Below are 22,349 nucleotides of genomic sequence, written 5' to 3'. Positions count from 1 at the left end.
TAAACCAATGAAAGTCTCATCATCTCAGGTGGCTTTATACGGAAAGATGATAAACACTGGAAATAGCAGAATTATGGAACTATTCTACATTGAATGTTAACAGTACAAATGACTAGCAGTTAAGTACACGTGGATACTTTGTGTATATCGGGAAAGATATGAAAACCAACAAACATAAAAAGCCAAAAATTAAACAGAATATATACTAGACCAATATTCCTTACTATTATGTCATTTTCGGCTGTTGAAATACAAACCCATGTCAAACTGAGTAATCAGCAACCATCTCAAACATGGCTTTTGACCAATGACTCAATGCCTACTTTCAAACATAACAAAATACCTCAATGGTTGATTACTTTAGCTTCTTAAGGGAAGTATTTTATATGAAACAATTCCCGAATATCCCAGCAGTTTCTTCCCTTAAATATTCATTTATTTACGTGCAGCATGATGTATTTTGTGACACTACTCAGTGTGCATTACTGTGTATGAAACACAGTAGTTATGAAGACATTTGCTTCTGTGGAATTGCACATAAAGTTAAGAACAGCACTGACATTATTGTGCTGTATCAGCCAATATGTCTACTTATAAAAAACTGAAAACTAATGAACATAAAAGGGAATAACATACTGCATCCAGCTATGTCCACTCTTTCATCTGCTCCATCATTGCAGTCAGTGTCACCGTCACATTTCCACTCGAGTGGGATACAACGACCAGAACTACACTGAAACTCTGTCTCATTGTTGCATTTCCGGTGATCTGCAGTAATACCAAACACTTTTGAGATACATTAATAAGAACTTTCTTCTGACAGGGTCAAATCTTCAAAATCTATCGTACCCAAAACTATAGATCATAGTTAACATTCCTTGCATTAAAAACTACCATTTAAAACTGATGGAATGGAGTTAGATGTAAAATGGGAAAAAGCAAGGGAGAGGATGCAGCAACCATAAGCGCACTTTTCTCAGGTGATCCAAGAAGCATCTAATGGTTTAGCTGATACTTGCGCAATGTACTTTTGCTGCACAAAGTGTTTACTCAAAAGTTTTGTGGGACTTTATATAGTCTGGTGTTAATATATCAAAAACAATTTAACAATATTACTTATATACTATAACTCACAATACATAATGAGAAATAATTTTTAAATCTCTACAAAATGTATGTAGTCACACAAAGCAGCCCACTGACATATATAACGCCCAAACCTACACATACAAACAAGCACAACTCCCTTTCCCCATACCACAGTTCTGTTCATCAGAGTGGTCACTGCAGTCCTGTAAGGAATCACAGATCCAAGTAGAGGGCACACACATGGAGTCGTTGCATGCCACTTGATCTTTCTCACACTTATATGCTGCACATTGAAGCAATAATAATAACTTTTACCCACGTGATCTTTCTCACACTTATATGCTGCATACTTAAACGACGATTTCTTTTATCCACAAATGTAAATCTCTGGACTGCTTGTAGACGAATTTTCTGCTTTAATGAAAGAACTCTCATGTTGATGGAGGTAAGAAAGCTCAAACTTTATGGTCTGTTGCTCAGTATACTAGCTCTAAGTCATAGGAAGTGGAGGTCGAGGACTTTGCCGGAAAAAAGTAGTTATTTAACAAATTTATTGCAAGTCTTTAGTTTAATTTTATCGTAGTTTCAGACGTTAAGCTGTTAAATGGTTTGCTGAGATCTGACAGCCTACAACTTTGTGACAGGCTAAGAGTTTATCTCAAAACAGCTGTGCTTTTACCTACATGACTTTTCTAAACTTATATGCTGCACAGTTATGACCAGTAATAAGGACCAAACAATAATGATCACATCGTTGCACCATGCAAAAAGATAATCACACAGTTAAGTTCTATTTTTATTGTTTACTACATTTATAGATATAAATGAAATATTTTAAAACAAAATACAAGTTGGTATACTACGATACATACTGCAGTTTGCCTCATCCGACTGGTCAGCACAGTCGTAATCCTTGTCACACCTCCACTGAGGCAAGATGCAGGTCCCATCATTGCAAGAGATATTGTCAAGACATTCTTTGTCTGAAACATTGTCCACATTTTTATGAAGGAACTATTTGAGCAGTCTCAATGAAATCATCAGAAGTTCATTAGATAAAGCCAGAGCTTCATTCTATACTTCATATTATACTTTAAAGCCAGAGCAAGATAGCACTTCCCCAAGTCTGTGTGACTATTCCCTCTTCCATTCTTCACCTACAAATGTACAAACATCACCATGCATAGAGAGAAGTCAATACCACAGGACATAACACAGGTATGTTTGTAAAGGTCTCAGCCATTGGGAGAGTTGGAAAATGTTGACCTTTTTCTGTAAATGCTTATCTTTGTAGGCCTACATCTTGAGGATGGAAGATGAGTATCCACCCAAATTTCTTTGGGAAACATTTCTGGGAGGTAAAGACTTTTGATTCCTAGAAAATGGGAAGATGAAAGTGATTCTGTACTTGTATAGTTGCAGTTTTTCTCATCATTGTTGTCCCAGCAGTCATTACTGCGGTCACAGATCCAGCTAGGATAGATGCACATGGAGGTAGTGTTGCAGGATACCAACTCCTCATGCTTGGCCCCCAATGTTTGCAGGCCGGAACAGTCAAAATCTACAACAGGGTGAATCCAACTTGTTTGCATCAATAAAGTATATTTTTATTGCACAATGTTGGTAGTAGGAAAGTGATATGTAACAGAAGTGGACATACTGCAAATGAAAATGGCAGGAAACAAGCTCATAAATAAAACAAGTAACAGCCATGTTGTCTGTCCTTGCTGAAAACGTTTTCTGTTTTGGGTTCTTTTTAAAAAATGAGAAAAGCAATAATGCACGATAAATAGTGAATAGTTTATATTTTTATTACAGATCAGGCAAATTTGTTCATATCTGACAGCTATTATTACTCTATCTGAAAAGAGTGCAAAGATAATATGATATTGTAGATGCAGCTTTTATTATGGTGCTCTGGACATTACTTTTAACTTTGGTTACTTGATGTAAAGAAAACTTACTGCATCCGATCTCATCAGAATGGTCTGGACAATCGCTGTCATGATCACAGCGATATTTGGCTTTGATGCACATGCCATTGTTACAGCGAAATTCATCTTCATGACAAGGGCAAAACTCCTCATCAGATGCATCTGCACAATCAATTGCTCCATCGCAGACATGATGCATCTCAATGCAGCGATGCAAGCCCTGAGCATCTGTGCATCTGAAGTAGGAAGCTGGGCACTCCCGGTTCACTAGAAGACATAAACAGATCAAAGTGAACTTTTCCAAGCAAAATTCTTCTGGTAAGAACTCACACCATGTTTGTCAGTCTATGATTACATTTAGAACATTTACTTTCGCAAAGAAATAAATGACATGAAAAAGCTAAGCTTTGTCCACGGACACTCACAGCAAAATAATTCATTTTCATCACTGCCATCCTCCATGCAGTCGATAATGCCATTGCAAGTTGCATTGAGAGGTATGCAGCGATACTTGGAGTGGCAGATGAAGTCATCATCTTGGCAAAGCTCCTGAAGTCCCTCAACTGAAACAAATGAAAAGTATGCATTTGAATTTAAAACACAGTATTCTATTATAACAGATATATATATATAGTCCTCATTTTTTTTCTCTCCCTTTTTCTGAGTCTGCACTTGAATTTAAATCTACAGAAATGAAAACTTACCAACACAGCGTTTTTTGTCAGACAGCAGGGCATGTCCTTTAAAGCATCTGCATTCAGGTGTACCATCAGCAAGAACAGAGCAGATTTCATCACACCCAAATGCATTCAAGTGGCATGGGTCTTTCTCACCTGCAAAGACAACCTCCCATAAAAAAAAAAATCTGATGTGTAGACAATAAACTAAACATTTTCCTAAGGCTACTTAGATCAGCATTCTGTGCATATTCTTCTCTAACATTTCAATCTGTTAAAAATAAAACGTTCTTTGTAAGTGTACATTTATATTTCATACTTTTTATCCCCCCAGCCCACCCCAATCAAACTATGTTCATCTTGGTGTTTCCACAGTATGTCTTTGGTGTGTGTTTCAACACGTATTGAATGTAGATGGAGTTGAATACTGTTAGAAGGGTGTATTTCATATTGTCCTCTCCAAAATACTTTGTACAGGAACTAAAACATCATGATCCAAACAGTTAAAAAGATAACTTCTATTGCTGAAAGAATGTGCACGCCCAGATTAAGTGTAATTTAGTGAAACGAGTTCATCTACATGTAACCTCTTTGTCTAGAATGTGGTGACATACATCTGACTTCTTTGTCTACAGCAATGATGCCCATGGGCTGGCGCTGAAGGTTCTTGCTCAGCCACGTGAGTCCTGTTCCATCATACTTGCTTGCACGGAGCACAGCACGCAGCACCCAGTCTGTCCAGTACAGGAAATCTCCATGGACTGTCATACCAAAACTGTGCTGTGGAACTGATGTCACAATCACCTGGAAAAGTAAGTCACCAAAGGCACTTCTTTAAAATGGCACAAAGTGCAGTTCTATTAACTTTTTGAGTCTGGCCCATTCAGCAACTATTAAGTCTGGGCCGTCTCCATCACACTTAATAACTTTTACTCCAAAGCTATTTAAACAAAAAGGGATGAAATCCAGTCATTTAGCGATGTTAATCATTCTGTTGGATCCCTTAACATAGAAACAGGAAGATGTTATAATTTGAAGATTTGAATTTTTACAGATGTACCTTTCTTTTTATAAACAATGGCGACACAAGTGAACGCATGAAGACAGCTAATGATTTTTCATTATTTTCGAGTCTATTTTGATAGCGAAGTTGTTCTTCTTAAGTTATGTTTGTTTCTAGATGGTGTGTAACACATCTGCACATTCACAAAAATTACATATGCATGTGAAACTAAAGTAGAAAATACACAACTTACTACTCTGTTTGAACCATCATAGTCACAGCGTTCAATTTTGTCCAGTCGAGCATCAGACCAGTAAAGCTTCTGGGCTGCGTAGTCAATCGTCAGGCCATTGGGAGTGCGAATATCATCAGAGATGATGGATTGTGCATTGTGACCGTTGAACTGCACTGTTTGTATGGCTGGCTGGTGGTCATTCCAGTTTGTCCAGAACAATCGCCTGAGGAACAAGCAATGAACTTGAGTGAGACCAGGAAAATGAATTTCAGTAGAAAGATGTGCAGATGTATATACATTACATAAAGCACTGGGCTCAATAGGAACAATTCTGTCAATAACAGAAATAATAAAGAATGGCAATATGTGAATCATAAAGGAATACAATGGTTGGTCTTTTATCTGCAAGACAAAATTCTGATAACCAAAACTCAAACATACAATCTTGATAATTTTTTTGGAATGGAATAATAAAAGTGTCTATATAAAATTTAACATCACTTCAATTATTTCAACAATGTCAGTCTGGTCACTGAATGCCTCAGAGTTGTAAGTGAAGGGACAAAAGCTATCACCACCTGTAACATTCTCATTTCAAAGTAATTATGCAAGATATTCACCCAGTGATTCTCCAACTTACTTGATGCAAGGGTTGACCACAATGGCACGCGGGTGGTCACTAGAAGACAGCTGTACTAACTTATTGGGTTGAAGGACATCTAGGCTGTGTCCTGAGGTTTAAAGTTAAGGTAGTTGATGGAGGAGTTGGTATAGCTAGTCCAATAGAGTACCTGATGCATGGGGTCAAACGCAAGCCCTTCTACTGATCCCACATCTGCACAGATGAGCAATAATTACATTGTAGTAGCTTCCACAAATCCTTGTGTCAGAGTTCAGTGTGAGGAGCATCTTCGGGAATACACTCTTTAAACATACATCACACATTGAACAGGATATCAGACATTCTGCATTGGTTACATGTATACTAGTATGGAACATGGCACACATACACATGCATGCTCACAGGAAAGGTACAGGCGCGGTTGAGGGGGTGGTTACTGGCCGGGTGACAAACCTGTGACCAAAGAAGCGCGGCATGGGGTTAACTGGTGATAAAATAAAGGTGCGGGGATGTTTTAGAGAGAAGTGGAGTGTGAAGGTCGGGGGAAGAAGGCAGGAGGACAGGATGTGAGGGAGAGCACAGAGTGAAAGTTACGACTCATCGAGAGTGCGAGTGTGTTGGTGTGGAGGTTTCGCCTTAGCCAAAACTATCGAACTGTAAAAGGACTTGTAACCCATGAGAGTGTTGTGTTTGTTCTTGTGGTGAGATCAGGAAAGCAATCCCCATCTACCCTATTACACATGGGCAAATGATTACAATTTCCTATATCACCAATCTCATGCTCATTAACAAGGTCCAAAGATCCAAAACGGCTTGTCTTGGATGCACAAGTACGTCTACCGCTAATTTTCTATTATTTTAAGAGATTCTCTACATCACTTTATAATAAAATTAATTTCCATCACAAAAAGAAGCACCCCCATAACGTGAAATCACTAGAGTCCTTACTTCTGACAATCTGTTTATATCCGGTGTTGTTGAAGAATACACTGCAAATATCCCCACGCTGAATATCACTAAAGAAGACACGCTGTGTATCAAAGTCGTAGGCAAGTCCAATAACATTCTGCATCTTCTGTTCATTCTGCAGGGGTTCCCGAGGAGCGTTCAAGTCTGTCTTGTTGGACAAGTGAAGGCTCTCAATTGAAGTGACTTTAGAGTACAGCAGGAAGGCATCATAGTCTGTAAACAGAAAGTGTCAAAGTCTTTTCAACAATCTAACTCAACTTCACATACTATGTGTGTTGCTAAGTGTAACATAAATGCTTGTTTTTAATTAATTTAAGCTAATTAATTTAGGAATGCTTGTGGAGACAACTTTAAGCTACCTTATTCACTCATTTTTTGATATCGCCTAAAGACCAATCTGAATGGTTTGTGATTTTCCAGATATCAGAAGATATAGACGATATAAATCTAATCTGTAAATTTCAGCCTCCAAAACCCATTCATTATTATTCGGTACAATGCACTCCTGCGATCAATGAGCGCCACTATCAGTGTACTATGTCAACATTGGTACACCATTCACAACATTGCCAGCTGTCAACACCAAGAAGAGAGAGAATGAGCGACCATTCAGATTATTATTATTATAGATTATTATTATTAGAACAGTCTGCATTTCTCGTGGTTCTGAAAAACTGCTACTTTAGCACAAGAAATGCAGACTTTCAATGTCCGAGTAACCCAAACTGTCGCTCATTCTCTCTCTTTGATTGGTGTTGACAGCTGCAATGCTGTGAATGATGCACTAGCATGATGTAGTAAACCGCTATCAGTGCTTATTGATTCACATACTTTGCTAGCGGATAATTAATGGATGTATTTTGGAGGCTGAAATTTACAGGCTATGTTTATGTGGCCTATATCTACTGATATCTGCAATAAATCCAAGCCATTCATGTTGGTCTTTAAGGTTGTAAGGTTTTTTGTTCATTTGTATGTATGTTTGTTTTTTTATTTTTACTGCAGACAGATGTCAGCTTATGGTAAAAATGTACATAAAAAATGCCTATGCATGATTAAAACAATAATTTTCATGCTTATGGAAAAAATCAACATGACAAATACATGATAATGAAACAATCTGATTACAATGTCATAAGCCTTCCTACCTTCACATGACTTTTTGTCCTTGGCTACTCTGCCATGGGAACAAGCACATGTAGTACTGTTACCTCCAGTGTACAGACAGAGTTCTTGACATCCTCCATTCTTGTCACTGCAAGGGTTCTGTATGTCTGCAGGGTGAATGTAAGCATACATCATTACATGATATTTCTAAAAAGTCTATCCATTTACTTAAGCTTCTCCTAGATATCCATGATGAATAAAGTCCTGATGAGCAAGCATACTAATGTACACAAGAAAGGCGGAACAGTCTACTGGTTAGTGTGTTTAATTTGACTAGATTACTGGAGACTTAAAACCCTGTCTAGACCTGTGGCTGAAAAGCTTCTCTTGCCCATACAGCATTTTCTTAATTTTTTTAGGTAAGGTAAAAAGTGACAGAGGGTAGGGTTGGTCTCTACCGTCTCCAATATACCCTTGACAATGTGAGCTACTTACATCTGTGGGACTGTTTCTTTTTATAATCCAGGTGAGTGCACACAAACACACATATGTATGCACCCACATATAACTTAGCCACTCATGCAATATGCACAGATGGCTGGATGAATCAAATGCATGTACATGTATACATTACACATAAAGGAACATATATACATGCATGTTCTAAAATTCACACTTGTTTCTTTGATTTATTGAAGTGACTTTAAAAGGCAAGAGATATAGTACTCACCATTTTCTACATAAAAGATTTTAATGTCCTGAAGCTTGTCAATATGGGCAGCAATACTGTCAATCTGAGAACTATGTGTCTTATTGAATCTTTTAATGGAGCCTCCACTTTCAGTTCTGCCACCAAAGAAATTCATCCAGTAATCATGTGATTCTGTTTTTATTTCAAGACTGACAGAGGTGATTTCTGTGCTAAAGAAACATTAATTAGCCTAACAATAAATGTTAATCAGTGAAGAACCAGTCCCTTAAACAGGACATATGCTAATATCTTTCTTTTAGACACCTTCAAATGTTCATATTCTCAGCAACTGGAAGTGCTCCAGTTCTAGATTATAGGTCTATTGTAATACGAAGACCACAGTTCCAAATACCTTCAGATCAAACAAAATAATATCGCACTTCAGTGTTTCAAGGTGACAAGAACCTTCAAATAGTGCACAGAGAATTACTCACTGGTCTGCCCAGTAGACGTAATCACCGTAAACAGCCAAAGCCCTGCAGTCCACCAAGCCAGATGACACAACAACTTTACGAATTCTTGAAGTGATGTTGACTTTTTCAATGACATCTCTCCTTCTATCACACCAGTACAACATGTTCTCGGCAAAATCTATAGCGAGTCCTTCAGGAAGAAGAACGGGCAGTTCTTCTTCATATTCTGTTTTCAGCTGAGAAACAACAAAATTTTCTCGCTCCGAGCCATCTAACTTTGCTCGAATGATTCTTGGGAAACTTCCTGTTTCGGTGAAATATAAATACCTAAAACAAAGTGGTACAGAGATAAAATGCATAACAAACTGAAAAGATTGTTAAGTTTTATATCCATTTTTAACAAATAATTAATGCTTTCAACAATGCTAATAAATTCTTGTTGGTTATTTTCAAAAGCATGCAAACCTTATTAAATGAACTATAAATAACATGGAAAGGTAACTTCTCTATGCAAGCTTTAAAACTGGAGTTTCAGTCTTCAAAACAGTTGCTTTAACAGTCTACATAGTCTGCTCAGACTATTTATACCACTAAGGGTTCTGTATCGAAACGCTCAAAACTACTTTCTACACTTTTCGTTCATGAATCAGAGGATTACTATATTGTAAGGATTAAATCAGCACTCACCCATTCTTTGGGTCCACAGCAATGTTACGAGGTTTGTCCAAGTTGTCGTGTATGATGACGTAACGATGAGATCCATCAAGCCTGGCTACTTGGATGGCATGGTGTCCGCGGTCTACCCAGTATATGTTGCCTAAAAGCAAGTAGTCTTGATCATATGCTCATAAAACATTTGTGCACATTTCAAGGCAGAGAGGCAATGAAGCAGTTTCTTTCCTCAGCTGCTCACCAATGGATACTTTCATATGCAAGACAAAGTCTATGATGATTAAGAATTTTGTGTTTTCGTTGCAAAGAATATTTCTCAAGCTGCTATAATAACATTTTTATCATTTAAATCATTTGTGCAAGATGCCATCATTACACTATATCTCTCTTACAGCTGTGTGGCACATTTGCACAGATCTACACCACCCATACACCAATACTCCTATACAAACCACACCTATCCACTCATCAATACATTCCCTCCCAAACCAGCTAGTAAAAAGGTGAAAGACCCTAACTTAAAATCCCTTTCATTGTAATTTTTTATGCTTGTTTGCCTATTCCTTTTCCAGACACAAAACTGTGACGGAATATCACCAAAGCACTGACCTGCTACCCAGTCCACTGCAAGTGACTCCACACGACTGATGCCATCAGTAATTATATTCTCACGCTGGCTTAAGTCTCGTTTGATTCGAGATATTGTTTGTATATTGGTGTCCACCCAATAAATCATATCTTCCTCTGTGATTATTTCAGAAAAGAAGGCAAAAGTATGTAGTTTAACTTATGTAATCAGTCATATATGTCAGCTGCACAAGTTTCAAGACTTATTTATTTAAGCGCAAAACCTGTCTTTCAAATGAAAAAAATTAAAGTCAAATTACATTTATTGGCAAAAACCAAGTCAGATTGTAAAGCATACTAGTGAAATATTATTTATTAGTTCTAGTAGCCACAGGAACTATAGCATAAGGATGCTCCCTTGTACCAGTCTCACTCATTCTGCAAACATTGTACACAAACCAAACTTACTGGCATAGAAGTCAACAGATGCTGCAAGAGAAGTCCTCGACACAGGAGCTAAAACTTCTGGCTTGACCTCTCCGTGGAGTTTCATTCCTCTGATCTTTGATTCAGTTGAGTATAAAATAAAGGGATAAACACCTGGAGATAACAGAAATGACGATCTCACAGGTATGTGTCACATCTGAATGTGTTTGCTGCCCACTGCTTCATTTTTAGGACATGTTGTGGTACAGGATTGTGTCAGTTGTTAAATTTGTTTAATGCCTTTTCTTTTTCTCCTTTATGTCCTCTAAATTATTTGCCAAGTGTTAAAAAAAATGAACAAAAATGGTTTCTCTAAGTATAGAAGGTAAAAAGGGTCTAATGGACTTACCAAGACAGGTTTTCCCATCAGCACCAGATCAAAGCCAGATGTGCATCGACAAATTCGGGGCGGGTTCCCAGGCAACGGCAAGCAAAGCTGCTGACATCCCCCATTGTTCTTCGTGCATCCATTGCTATCTATTTCAGAATATACTTCATTATGCATAGGCACACCTGACAGTCTAACATGTGCTCACAGGTAGAACACATTTCTTCAGAAACTAATCTTTTAAGTTTCAGAACGTTCAGGATGATTTCTGTTCTTTTTCTGTATATTTTAACACAGATCATAGTCCGATGCAGCTTATAGTCCAAGAGGAGTAACAATGAATCAACTAAAACTAAAACATAGTCCTGTACATGGTTATGGTTCATGTATTAGAAGATTTCAAATGCATCTAATAGGATATAAAAACATTTTTTTGCAAAATGTCTCTTGTTTATTCATTTTCTACCTACATGTATTTATTCTTCTACTTCCATTTATGTGTACTGATTTATAGATCCACTTATTTTTTTTCATTCTTAACATCTCACCACCGCGCCTGATTTTGGGATTGTAGATCTGCATTGCTGAGATGGGCTGTGTGTCTGTTGTCCATGTCATCTTGGTCTGAGTTTCCTGGTCAAATTTTGTGATGCTACTGTTGCTGGCAAAGTACACCGTTTTGTGGTAGATTGCCATTGAGGACAGTGAGATGTTCAAGTTCACATTAGAAATCCATTCAGAAGGGTTTTTACAGGATTGTGAGAGGACAATACAGCACTTTGGCCTCTTTTCGGCTGACCCAGTACAACTTCTCCTCCTCCATATCCAAGGTCAGACCTGTCAGTTACATAAACATTGAAGGGAAATACAGACAGCATTTATTACTGAGAAAGACTATAAATTATTCAAAATACTCTTTTGTAGAATAGAACTGGTGGCGCTTTATCAGCTCACTTGTATAAAAAAAACCTCTTCATTGAGACTTTCAGTATTGTGATACCATCTTAGATTCAACCTTAAAAAATTTGATGACTGTATATTTACCTTCATCTCTATTACAACTATTTCAACACAACTAATCAACTACAGTTTGTGCTTCATTACGACTTTTTTGAATAAGTTGCCCATTTGTCCTGCATTTAAAACGCTGACTGACTGCTTTTGGTCAACTATATTGTGCCTTTTATTTTATGCAGGAATAACATAAATACATTTTGAAAATGACTGAAAGACTATTTATGGGGTCAATGGTCAATATAACCTAAAACCAGCTATGACTACGCTCCCTGGTTAATTGTTGTCTCTTTGTTTAACAGCACACATCTGTTGTGCTTCATTAATGAATATTTTTTTATATCACATGATATATATATAAAAATAAGATTCTTGTGAATGTTTGTGCTTTATTGTGACTATCTGACTCATGTTTTAAAAATACATATAGCGCATTTTAAGTATCTTTGTCTACCATGGTGCATGTGTATTGATCAATTGCTCTTATTTGGAACGTTAATTCCTCTACAAATTTTCAATCCAGCAAAATAATGGCAGGTAAAGTAAGCATGACCAGAGAGATATGAACTATATAGTTTTAAAAGTTTTATTTTCAACATTTAAATAAATGAATTTGAATTTATAGGTGTTTAAGTCATGCTTCCCAGAATAAATGCAGACTGGTCCAATTTCCCTATTAAGACCCCTCACAGTTACGATCCAATTTTGGTGTACTTTAGCAATTCTTAATAGGGAGATTTCACTGTACCATGATAATGGCAGCTCATTCAGAAAATCTATTAATTTGTCCCTAAACTAGCTGGAGATCATTACTCACAACTATCTACTCACTGGCAGGGTGGTTAAGATTAGTGGCAAATTCTGTCACATTAGTACCATCCATGTTTGCACGCATGATTCGATGAGTGCTGCCTCCAATATCTGACCAGAACATCAACCTGCACATATAGATGCATTGGAGTGGATGACAGACTTTGCGCATGGCAAAGTAGTTTTTTTCATACATTTCTAGTCCAGAGATTTGTTTTCAAGTTTTCTTTATAAAATCATAAAATTTTTAGGACCCTTTCATTTTTCAGATTTTTGATTACTTTGAGAAACCATGTGGTTGTCTTGTTGCTTCCAATGCCTTTTGCATTCACTACTTTGTAAGAGTTCGCTGTTTGAGTTTTATGCTGTGCCAGCAACTAAGGCAATATCATGGTGAGAGAATGTAACAATACATTAAAAGGGTAGAAAAGATCCCCAGGTGATCAAATCACTACCAAGAAAAGCTAACACAAGGGAAAAGGATCATATAAAAGGGTAGGTAATATGTTAAAAAAATCTACATAAAAAAAAAGAAACAAAATAAGTCTAACCCTTTTCTTGGATGAATAACCATTGAGTTGGGTTTTGAGTCCCCTCCGCTGCTGAAGATGACTTGACGGTAAGCCCCATCCAAGTTTGCCACAGAGATTGAGGCTTCATTTTTATCATAGGATGTGAAGTACATATTGCGCGAAAGCCAGTCAATGGCAAAACCTTCTGGGTTCGACAAGCCTGATGAACAAGATATAATACCTGACCTAAAAAATCTCCCATATGAGAAAAATGAAGTTAAAAAGTCACAAACAGAGGAACTCTATCCATTATATCTGAAGAAGCTATGTACATTTTTAAGTCATTAAAAAGTGTCCGTGAAATGTGAAATAATTCAATGTAAATTAATTTGGCAAAAATAAGCAGTATTTTTAGATTTATTAAGGAATGTTTGCAGTTAGTGGACAAATGTAGCATGTTACCAAAACAAAAAAACCTTGAAATCTCAAAAACAGAATGTAAGTATGGCACAACAAAGATTATGCCAAGCAGACTGGCAATTCTTTAAAGCAAAATATATCCTTTCTGTCACCTGTATCAATAACAGTTTGGATACCAGTCCCATTGAGGAAAGCAGACGTGATCACATTGCGATTTCTGTCTGTCCAGTAGAGCCGATCTGCCTGAACATCATAATCAATAGCAGAGGCATTCTCCACAAAAGGGAGAGTGATAGATGGGATCACATTGTAGTATGCATATGACAGATCCACTCCACGGATCTCATGCTCCTTGACATACAGCAGAAATGTGTCATCCTCTGCGGAAAAGATGAAAATAAAATTTTTTCCCCAACTGGTCAAGTTTTCTGACAAACACATAGATGAAAATATAATCTTTTCAAGGTTGCTTGGCTCTATTGTAGTGAACACATGACGCATAAATGCAGACACATACAGGCATGTGCAAGCACATACACAAACTTACTCTCATGTCTTGTTATCTTCTGCAAGTTTGAAGTGATGAGGATGGGCATAAACTGATGTAACATTTAGACCAAGTGTACAATGAACAATAATAACTTACTCTCACATGTCTTATTATCTGCTCCAAGTTTGAAGCGATGAGGACAGGCACACACTGATGTACCATTTAGGCCAAGCAGACACAAATTGGAGCAGCCTCCATTATTTTCACATGGGTTCCTCTCAACTGAAATTAAAGTTATAATCCGATTCAACAATATTTCTTAAATGGTGTAACTTTAAGTATAGATTTTTTTTAGGAACTACTGAATTATTTGGAAATAACAATGAATGTCCTTTGAAAAGTAAAATTACTACCTACCTTTTGGCTGCCGAAAAGGATGAAAGACTTTGATGTCAAATGGCTGTGTGTATGTTTTTTGCAAAACTTCTATCCCCGAGCCATTGAACTTGTTTGCCTGTGCACATCAAGACTGCTTGATAATCATATCAACAATCTTTTGCTGAGCTCAAAATATAAAAGTTTTTCTCTTTCAAATATAAAGACCAATATCAAGTAGCACACAGCATAAAATCAACTTTGATAGTTATGACAAAATTGTTGACTAAAACTAGTATTAGCTGTGACAAATTAGTGTCATATGCAACATTTACTTGTATTAAATATAATATGGAATGGGATCAACAGGCTTGTGCCAAATGTAACATGAAATCATGTAAATTGTAATACTTCTTAAAATTGTGTACTATGAAACAAGCTTAAGATTATATACTTCAAAACATATTTATTAAGTATTCTTCCCCCATCTCCTTGTCTTACCCTGATGACACCATTGAGGCGCCAGTCTGTCCAGTAGATGTAATGCTCAAAAACAGTAAGAGAAAATGGATGACTAAGGTATTCATGGGAGGTAAGTATCAGCTGATGCCCTGAGCCATCATACTTTGTGCAGTGCACCGAGTCAGATCTGTACACAATTCCAAACCAAACAATAACTAATTTCTGCCCATAAATAAATTGCCAATAAAAGTATCTAACATGATCTACCATGTTGTGGATGAATCTAGAGGTTGTGGATTATGGTTACTCTAAGTTTTATCACTTTTATGTCTAATGGACTGGGAGAAAATGAATAAGCTGCAAATCAAGACTGTCAAAGCAGATGAGCAGACTTGAAATGGCTCTTTGGGTAGTAGCAGTGACATAACGTACTTTGCTTTGAGGCCCTTATTATTATATCTGTGTTTGTAAAGCACTTTCAGCTAGCTTTCCATGGTGAGACAAAATGCTATGAAATCATTGTATTATTATTTATATTCAACATCTCTTCTATTCTCTGCTGGTTGCAGACACAAACAGTATAGAAATAAAACCTGCACAACAATTCCAAATTATCAGAATTTCTTGTACAACTATAGAAAAGACTCCATGTATCAATAAAAAGGTCAATTCATTAGTAGTTGTCAAGTATAGATATTTTAAAGATAAATGCTGTGATCTCTACACTGTTACTACAGCTATCTCACCTGGCATCAACCCAGTACAGACGACGATTTTCATAGTCAAGAGCCAACCCATTTGGCCACCCACTGCCTGACACATTTCGGATGTCAAAGATGATTTGCCGTGTTTCTCTTTGTCCACTCATGGCTACACGTTCAATGCGAGGCATTTCCCCATCCCAGTCAGTCCAGAAAAGAAGACTAATAAACAGGTAAGGTCAGTAAACGACGTGTGAAACAAAGAGCTTCACTACACAAATCTTAACAATCATTTTAGGCTAAAAGATTTTACCATTTCAAATTGACAAATTTTATCTCTGTAACAAGTAAAATTTCTTGCACAACATAAAACCTACTGGAGCATGACTGAAAATGAGCAGACATAAAAACCCTCAGAATGCTAATATTTCATATCTTGAGAAGTATCTTTTCATAGAGAATACCTGTCAAAGCATCACGAGGAAAACATGCAGCTGTTAATGCAAATGTATGCACATGCTTGAATGTTTATGTTTATGAGTATACACGCCAATGTATGCATATGCATCAATGTGTGTGTAGTAAGAAATGTATATAAAAAAAATGCTGTTCAAAGACAGAAAAGATTAAGGAAAAAGTTGAACTCTTTGGTATATCTTGTGAAGGACTAACAATTCAATTTCAACAAGACTTTCTAAACTGCTGAAACCTTGTGTTGAAAAATCAAGGGAAAAAAAAATTACCCATCACGTGGGTCAAGGGCAAGAGCACGGGGACTGTGCATGGAGCCAGCTAGTAAGGTGGTGCGATTACTGCCATCCCATTTGGCAACTTCAATTTGGTCCAGATTGCTCTCCACCCAATAGATATTTCCTGCTACCCAGTCCACTGCAATGCCTTCAGTTGTGGAAAGTCCAACGTCAACGATACGATGAATGTCTGTCACAGCTATGAAAAAAAAAAGAAAAAAAAGAAAGAGAGCAATGGTAATTAAATGCATAAAGTGGCAAGCTCTTTCCATGACAGCATAAGTTCAAATTTATGTCCATCCAAGTATGCTTTCCCCCAAAAACACTTTAAAAAATCACAACATAGTTTTGCTACGAATGAATGAAAGTTATATGTTTTAAAAACTGGTCAGAAACTCCAAGCTTAATTTCATGGCTGGCGGAGAGAATTTATTAAGGGGAAAAAGATCTCTTAATTGCCTGACAGTGGCTGCATGACTTTAACACCACTGTTGTCTCATTGCATTCTTGTGTGGGTGACTCCTCAACTGCAAGCAGACCAAGTCACCCTACAGATGAATACACCGCTGTCAGGGGTTAGGACACAAAAGGTTTGAAACCAAGAAAACAGAAATGCTTATTAGAAATCTAATCTCAAGCTCACTGTTTGGCAAAATGGTCCCACGGTATATCTTATCATCTCCAACATCTGTCCAAAAAAGCCACTTTTTCTCCCACAGGAAGTCCATTCCAATGGTATTACGGAGGCCTGTTACAAGTGACTGCTCCTCCAAAGTCCTCACATTCTGTTGACGAATCTCATGTCGACGTGAAAATATCACATGCACGGGATCGTCACCTGGAGAAAAAGTAAGCATACTGAACAGTGTGTGCAGCATATCTATACTGTATTTTGTTAGTGTACTACATTTTTCATGGGTTATGAGAATGCCAGAATACATTTTAGCAGGATCATGGGAGTTTTAAAATCTTGTCTTAATGACAGTGTTTGTACCATTTTGTATGGTTCAAGGATAAATATTTGCTACTTTAGTAAGTAGATTACTAAACAATTATAACTTCCGCATCTTTAACCTCACAAGTAAAATTCATATTTGAATTCAAGAAATTGGTTATGTACGATATGCAATCAAAACAAAAAAGTCAGGTTGTCAATGGCAACTGTCTTTAACACATACCATCAGCTTTGCAGCTGTAGCCATCACTCATAAGGGAATAGCCAGAGTAGCATTCACACTTCTTTCCTGAAGGGACTTTCGTGCACTTCTGACTGCAAGCTCCCCACTGGTCACATATGTCTATGTCTAAAAGCAAATGACCAGTTAAGCAGCCATGTTTTTAAGCAGTATCTCTACTGATGTTTCATGCACATAATGCTACTAATAGACTTTACTGATTAACTTTATTTGGACAAGATCAACAAAAGATTTGCTGCTTGTTTTACTGTTGTCTAGCAGGTGCATCATTTTTATCACAGCATTTCTTTTATAGTATATACCCTTCTTTATTGATACAAAAAATATCACAGCTTCTCTTTTATAGTAACTGCAATCAAAATAACAATTATACCCTGATTTATTGATGCAAAGCATATCCATGAAATAATGGAAATACAAATAAATCTTACCTGTACATGTTTTGTTGTCTGGAAGAAGTGTTCTACCTTTGAAACATCCACACACAAAGCCCTCTGGGAAGGTGTAGCACACATCGCTACAGTCATTATTGAGGCAATTGTCATATTCTGCAGAATAAAATTACCCAGCATCAGTTTAATGACCATGTGCCTATGCATACAATCTATGCTCATAATCCTCAAGTAATAACAATGAATGATGATCACACCATCTGATGAAACTCCACAGAAATATGCCCTCAACAAATGCATTTAGTTGACAGGTGGTGTCACGACTTTTTGAGAAACATACCACAGAGTCGGCCCTCATCAGAGTGGTCTGGGCAGTCGAAAGATGTTGTTGCACACCTTCTCCGGTGGCAAGCACATGTAGGAATGGTTTAGGCATAAGAAGTTGGGAAGAAGGCAGCTTGAAAAAAAGCCTGTAAAACAAAATGATTTGTATATTTCAATGCAGAATAGCACATCCCATGGATTTCTCAAAGAAGGTATAAAGAACAAATGCCATATCTTAACTCCTTCCTATACAGTTTGCACAAGGGAATGTCTTCAAAGCTACAGCTCAGTTGTGTCACTTTGTACTGAATGAGTTAAAGATGGAAGAAATTGCACTCAAAAAATCATTTAACCTGTTAAAGCTGACAGAAATAAATTCCCCTTCCTGACCCACATGTTTAATGAGTCAACAAATAGCCAAGGCAGTGACAATACTATACACTTACTACAGTGGCGTTCATCTGAGCGATCTGCACAATCGTTGTCTCCATCACATTTCCATGCACTGGGTATACATCTACTACCATCATCACATTTGAACTCAGACCAATGGCAACTGTTTGTGTCATTAAGATGCTCTGTCAACATTTTAAATGAAACAATATATTTACAGACTAGCACTAGAGTGGCTTTAACTCAGGGTTAGAGTTAAGACTGCTAAAAAAAGATGACTTTCTTTTTTAAAACGTGAGTCAGTGTAAATGAAAAAATAACTGACACTGAATATAAATGTTTATTCTGAGAATAATAACAGCTTTTCTGGAAAAAAAAAATATATATACATAAATAAAAATATATGTTCAAAAATGAACACATTCTTTCCTTTTTTCTTTAATTTATGATCAAAGTTATGGTAGTTCTACGAAATAAAAAGAGGCAAACATATTCAGATGGTTAAAAATTCTGCTGGCCATTGAACACAAAAGAATCAAGATCTTGAAAATAATCCTTATTATTCAAGGTATTGGTCATTAATTCTTTACTTACTGAGAGAATCAAGAAATATTTCCATTAAACGCTGATTAACAAAATTACCCTAAACTCACGTATTTTAATGCCATCACAGCCAACTTCATCAGATGAATTCACACAATCGCCAATGCCATCACAACGTGCTAGATTTGGGATGCAGGACCTGTCCTCAATGCACATGAATTCACTAGCTTCGCAAATGACCTGCTGGTTCACTGCACATCATCAGTCAGAGGAAAGAAGGAGTTAGACAAAAGAAAATGCATTAACACATCCACTCCCATCTACACCTTACATCTACACTCCCATCTTAGACTTTAACATCACATAAACACACACATGTATATGTTTCCTTCCCAACACTCTATCTGAAAGTAAGAAATAGTTTTAGTTGATTCAGACAAAAGATCACTGAGATGATATCCCCCCCTAGCCAAATAACATGAAAATATGAAAGGCAGGGTGGAAATAAAAAATGCAGCAAATGAGATTGTGAAATAAAAATCAGAGGAATGCAACAATGGCATGCAAAACACAAATGAAGCAATCTTACGGCACTTTAGTTCATCAGTTCCATCAGGACAGTTTCTCTCTCCATCGCATAGGTAGCTTATTGGCAAGCAGGTGGAGCCATCTTTGCATTTGAATTCACGGTCTGGGTCACACCAATGACTACATTCAGCCTGGGCAAAGTCACAATTATAATTTATTTCAGATACCCTGAAACCACCTGAAGAATTTGAAAAGTTTTTCAGGAATAACTATTAAATTTATGCTAAATGTGTCAAGCCAGAGTTTTTTGGTGGTGTAATATATGCTGTATATGTGTGTGTGATATAGAAAGTAATATTTAACCAGCAGTAATGATACAGAATAAAGATGACAACAAACAACAAATTGCAACAACTACTGGCTTCTTACCTCATCTGTGTGATCGTCACAGTCATACTCATTGTCACACCTATAGGTGTGAGGTATACACCGTCCACTCAAACATTGAAACTCATGTGGGGTGCATGGTCTGCTTTTGAAATCTGCACATACAACAATCACGGTCCTCATACTTCAAAATCTCTGCAGTACTTTTGGCAAGACTTCATAACCTTTCTCACAGTATCCGTTTACTGACTTGTATCTACCTGAAAGTTCAGGCTGTTTTTCAGCTTGTCAAATTCAAACTTTGTCTTTTAGAATAAATGCATTAGGCAGCAATGTGAAACAAGCCTAAAAGGTAAAACACAATGTCTTCAATCAAAACATAAACAAAGTCTCTATGCCCTTGGTCCAAGTCTGTCAAAGAAATGGGAAAAATGAGCCAGGAATATGAATGAATCTTACGACATTCTTCTGGATTTTCATCAGAACCATCTTGACAGTCTTTCTCCCCATCACACTTCCATGTATTAGGGATGCAGTGATTGTTACTTGCACACCTTGTATAGTTTCCAGGGCATTTGCGATCTGGTAACCATTGGGAAAAGAAATTACATGTGGGCATTACATCAGAGGGCAGGTACCAGCAAAAAAGTTAAAACACTGCTTGTACAGTATGACCTTAACCTTGTGATACAGTGCTTTATAAAAATATATTTTATTTTTACTAAATGTCAGAATATTTCCTTATAATAAGGATATTTGCAGTTGAAAATAGTATTTCATAGGTTTGCCCACCTTTGCATAAGTCAACTTGTTCATCTGAGTGATCAAGGCAGTCATACTCCCCATCACACACAAACTGCTGGTAAATGCATTTGTTGATATCACATGAGAACATATAGTTCTCACATGTAGTGTTACCTGCAACAAATATAAAACATGGTCTTCATACATCTTCAAGCAGCAGACCTGAACATAGCTCTCGCACATGCCATTACCAGAAAGTGACATCAATCAAGTGCAATGAATCATAAAACCTTTTATTATGGTCAGAATACAACATCAGCACCACAGTTAAAGGAATAAAACCTTTTCTTGTCAAAGTGTGTCTTATGCATTATGCAGTTCTCAAAGAACCTATCAAGTTTATATCTGTTAAATGACAGAGGCACAACTCACCACAAGTATTACTGTCTTCATCAGACTTATCAAGGCACTGAGGAATGCCATTGCATTTCATGGTGATAGGAATGCAGCTACCGTCATGACACTGGAACTGGCTGTTAGCATTACACGTCAGGCGTCCCAGATCGCCTTGCAACAAATTTCATTAATTCTTCAAATATGAACCAGAGACCATCTGCTTTATATGTGATAAAATGGGGAAAACAAAGTTTACAGTTTTAAAAAAAAAAAAGTCTATTATGTGCGTAAAAGAATGCAGAAATATACTTTTAGAGCCATGTGCTGAACAGAAGCCTAGATACATATACAATCAAATTTATGTACTCTTCATTTGAACTTTTTCCTGCTATTTCTAGGCTAATTCATAGAATATATTGAAAAGAGGCCCACCTTCACATGTGTTATTATCTGACTTTAGAGTTCGCCCCAAAGCACACATGCAAATATATGTTGCTGGCCCTGTAGGAATGCACAGATCACTGCACATCTTGGCCTTGATGCAGGGATGGTTAGCTGTAGAAAGAGATTAATTTGTTAAATTTACAATAAGCAGTAAATTAGCATGGCATGCGGCACTTTTACCTGCTACACAGAATAACTTATTATGTGTCCTATCTAACCACATGGAAATTTTACAAAAGAATATGTACACAGGTAATGAATGGTTATAGAGTACATACAGTTACAGTCAAACCTCCCTATTAAGACTTGCTAAACCTCCACCAAAATCAGGTCGCAACTGAGAGGGAGATTAACCATTCCAGGAGCCACAACTTCAAACAGCTATAAATTCATTTCTTTAAATGTTGAAATAAAACTCTTATACTTGAAGCTCTAATACTTGAAGGTTACTGAAAAGTGTCACAATAAAACACAAACTGACAGTTACAAGAATTTTATTTTTACAAACATGCCACTTCTGGAAAAATGGTTGTTAATAAAGCACAATCAGCAGATGTGCGCTGGACAACAATGAACAGAGGGGCCAGTCATATCAACCAAAACCAATATCCCCCTG

The 22,349-nt window shown here is 37.0% G+C and overlaps 1 protein-coding gene across 1 annotated transcript in view; it reads right to left on the bottom strand.

Annotated features, from left to right (window-relative positions):
- LOC112560593 (low-density lipoprotein receptor-related protein 1-like) overlaps positions 1-22,349 on the bottom strand; it is a 104,262-nt gene that overhangs the window by 26,404 nt on the left and 55,509 nt on the right. Inside the window, 43 exon segments of the mRNA XM_025232529.1 lie at positions 637-768; positions 1,259-1,372; positions 1,962-2,072; positions 2,498-2,650; positions 3,054-3,290; positions 3,449-3,586; positions 3,728-3,856; positions 4,315-4,504; positions 4,957-5,161; positions 5,324-5,340; positions 5,664-5,773; positions 6,509-6,742; positions 7,678-7,803; positions 8,367-8,482; positions 8,822-9,127; positions 9,488-9,617; positions 10,082-10,216; positions 10,508-10,639; positions 10,875-10,904; positions 10,907-11,002; positions 11,402-11,514; positions 11,606-11,690; positions 12,699-12,805; positions 13,229-13,409; positions 13,762-13,989; positions 14,256-14,381; positions 14,517-14,613; positions 14,976-15,123; positions 15,683-15,859; positions 16,381-16,585; positions 17,030-17,224; positions 17,565-17,690; positions 18,014-18,130; positions 18,315-18,357; positions 18,359-18,444; positions 18,745-18,876; positions 19,345-19,485; positions 19,824-19,953; positions 20,192-20,304; positions 20,609-20,731; positions 20,942-21,067; positions 21,326-21,460; positions 21,722-21,844. Of these exon segments, the coding sequence (XP_025088314.1) occupies positions 637-768; positions 1,259-1,372; positions 1,962-2,072; positions 2,498-2,650; positions 3,054-3,290; positions 3,449-3,586; positions 3,728-3,856; positions 4,315-4,504; positions 4,957-5,161; positions 5,324-5,340; positions 5,664-5,773; positions 6,509-6,742; positions 7,678-7,803; positions 8,367-8,482; positions 8,822-9,127; positions 9,488-9,617; positions 10,082-10,216; positions 10,508-10,639; positions 10,875-10,904; positions 10,907-11,002; positions 11,402-11,514; positions 11,606-11,690; positions 12,699-12,805; positions 13,229-13,409; positions 13,762-13,989; positions 14,256-14,381; positions 14,517-14,613; positions 14,976-15,123; positions 15,683-15,859; positions 16,381-16,585; positions 17,030-17,224; positions 17,565-17,690; positions 18,014-18,130; positions 18,315-18,357; positions 18,359-18,444; positions 18,745-18,876; positions 19,345-19,485; positions 19,824-19,953; positions 20,192-20,304; positions 20,609-20,731; positions 20,942-21,067; positions 21,326-21,460; positions 21,722-21,844 (5,898 nt within the window).

Source organism: Pomacea canaliculata, linkage group LG1, assembly GCF_003073045.1.
Source record: "Pomacea canaliculata isolate SZHN2017 linkage group LG1, ASM307304v1, whole genome shotgun sequence".
Classification (NCBI taxonomy): Eukaryota; Metazoa; Mollusca; class Gastropoda; order Architaenioglossa; family Ampullariidae; genus Pomacea; species Pomacea canaliculata.
The sequence above is the reverse complement of the archived record's forward strand: the minus strand, read 5'-3'. Positions and strand labels throughout refer to the sequence as shown.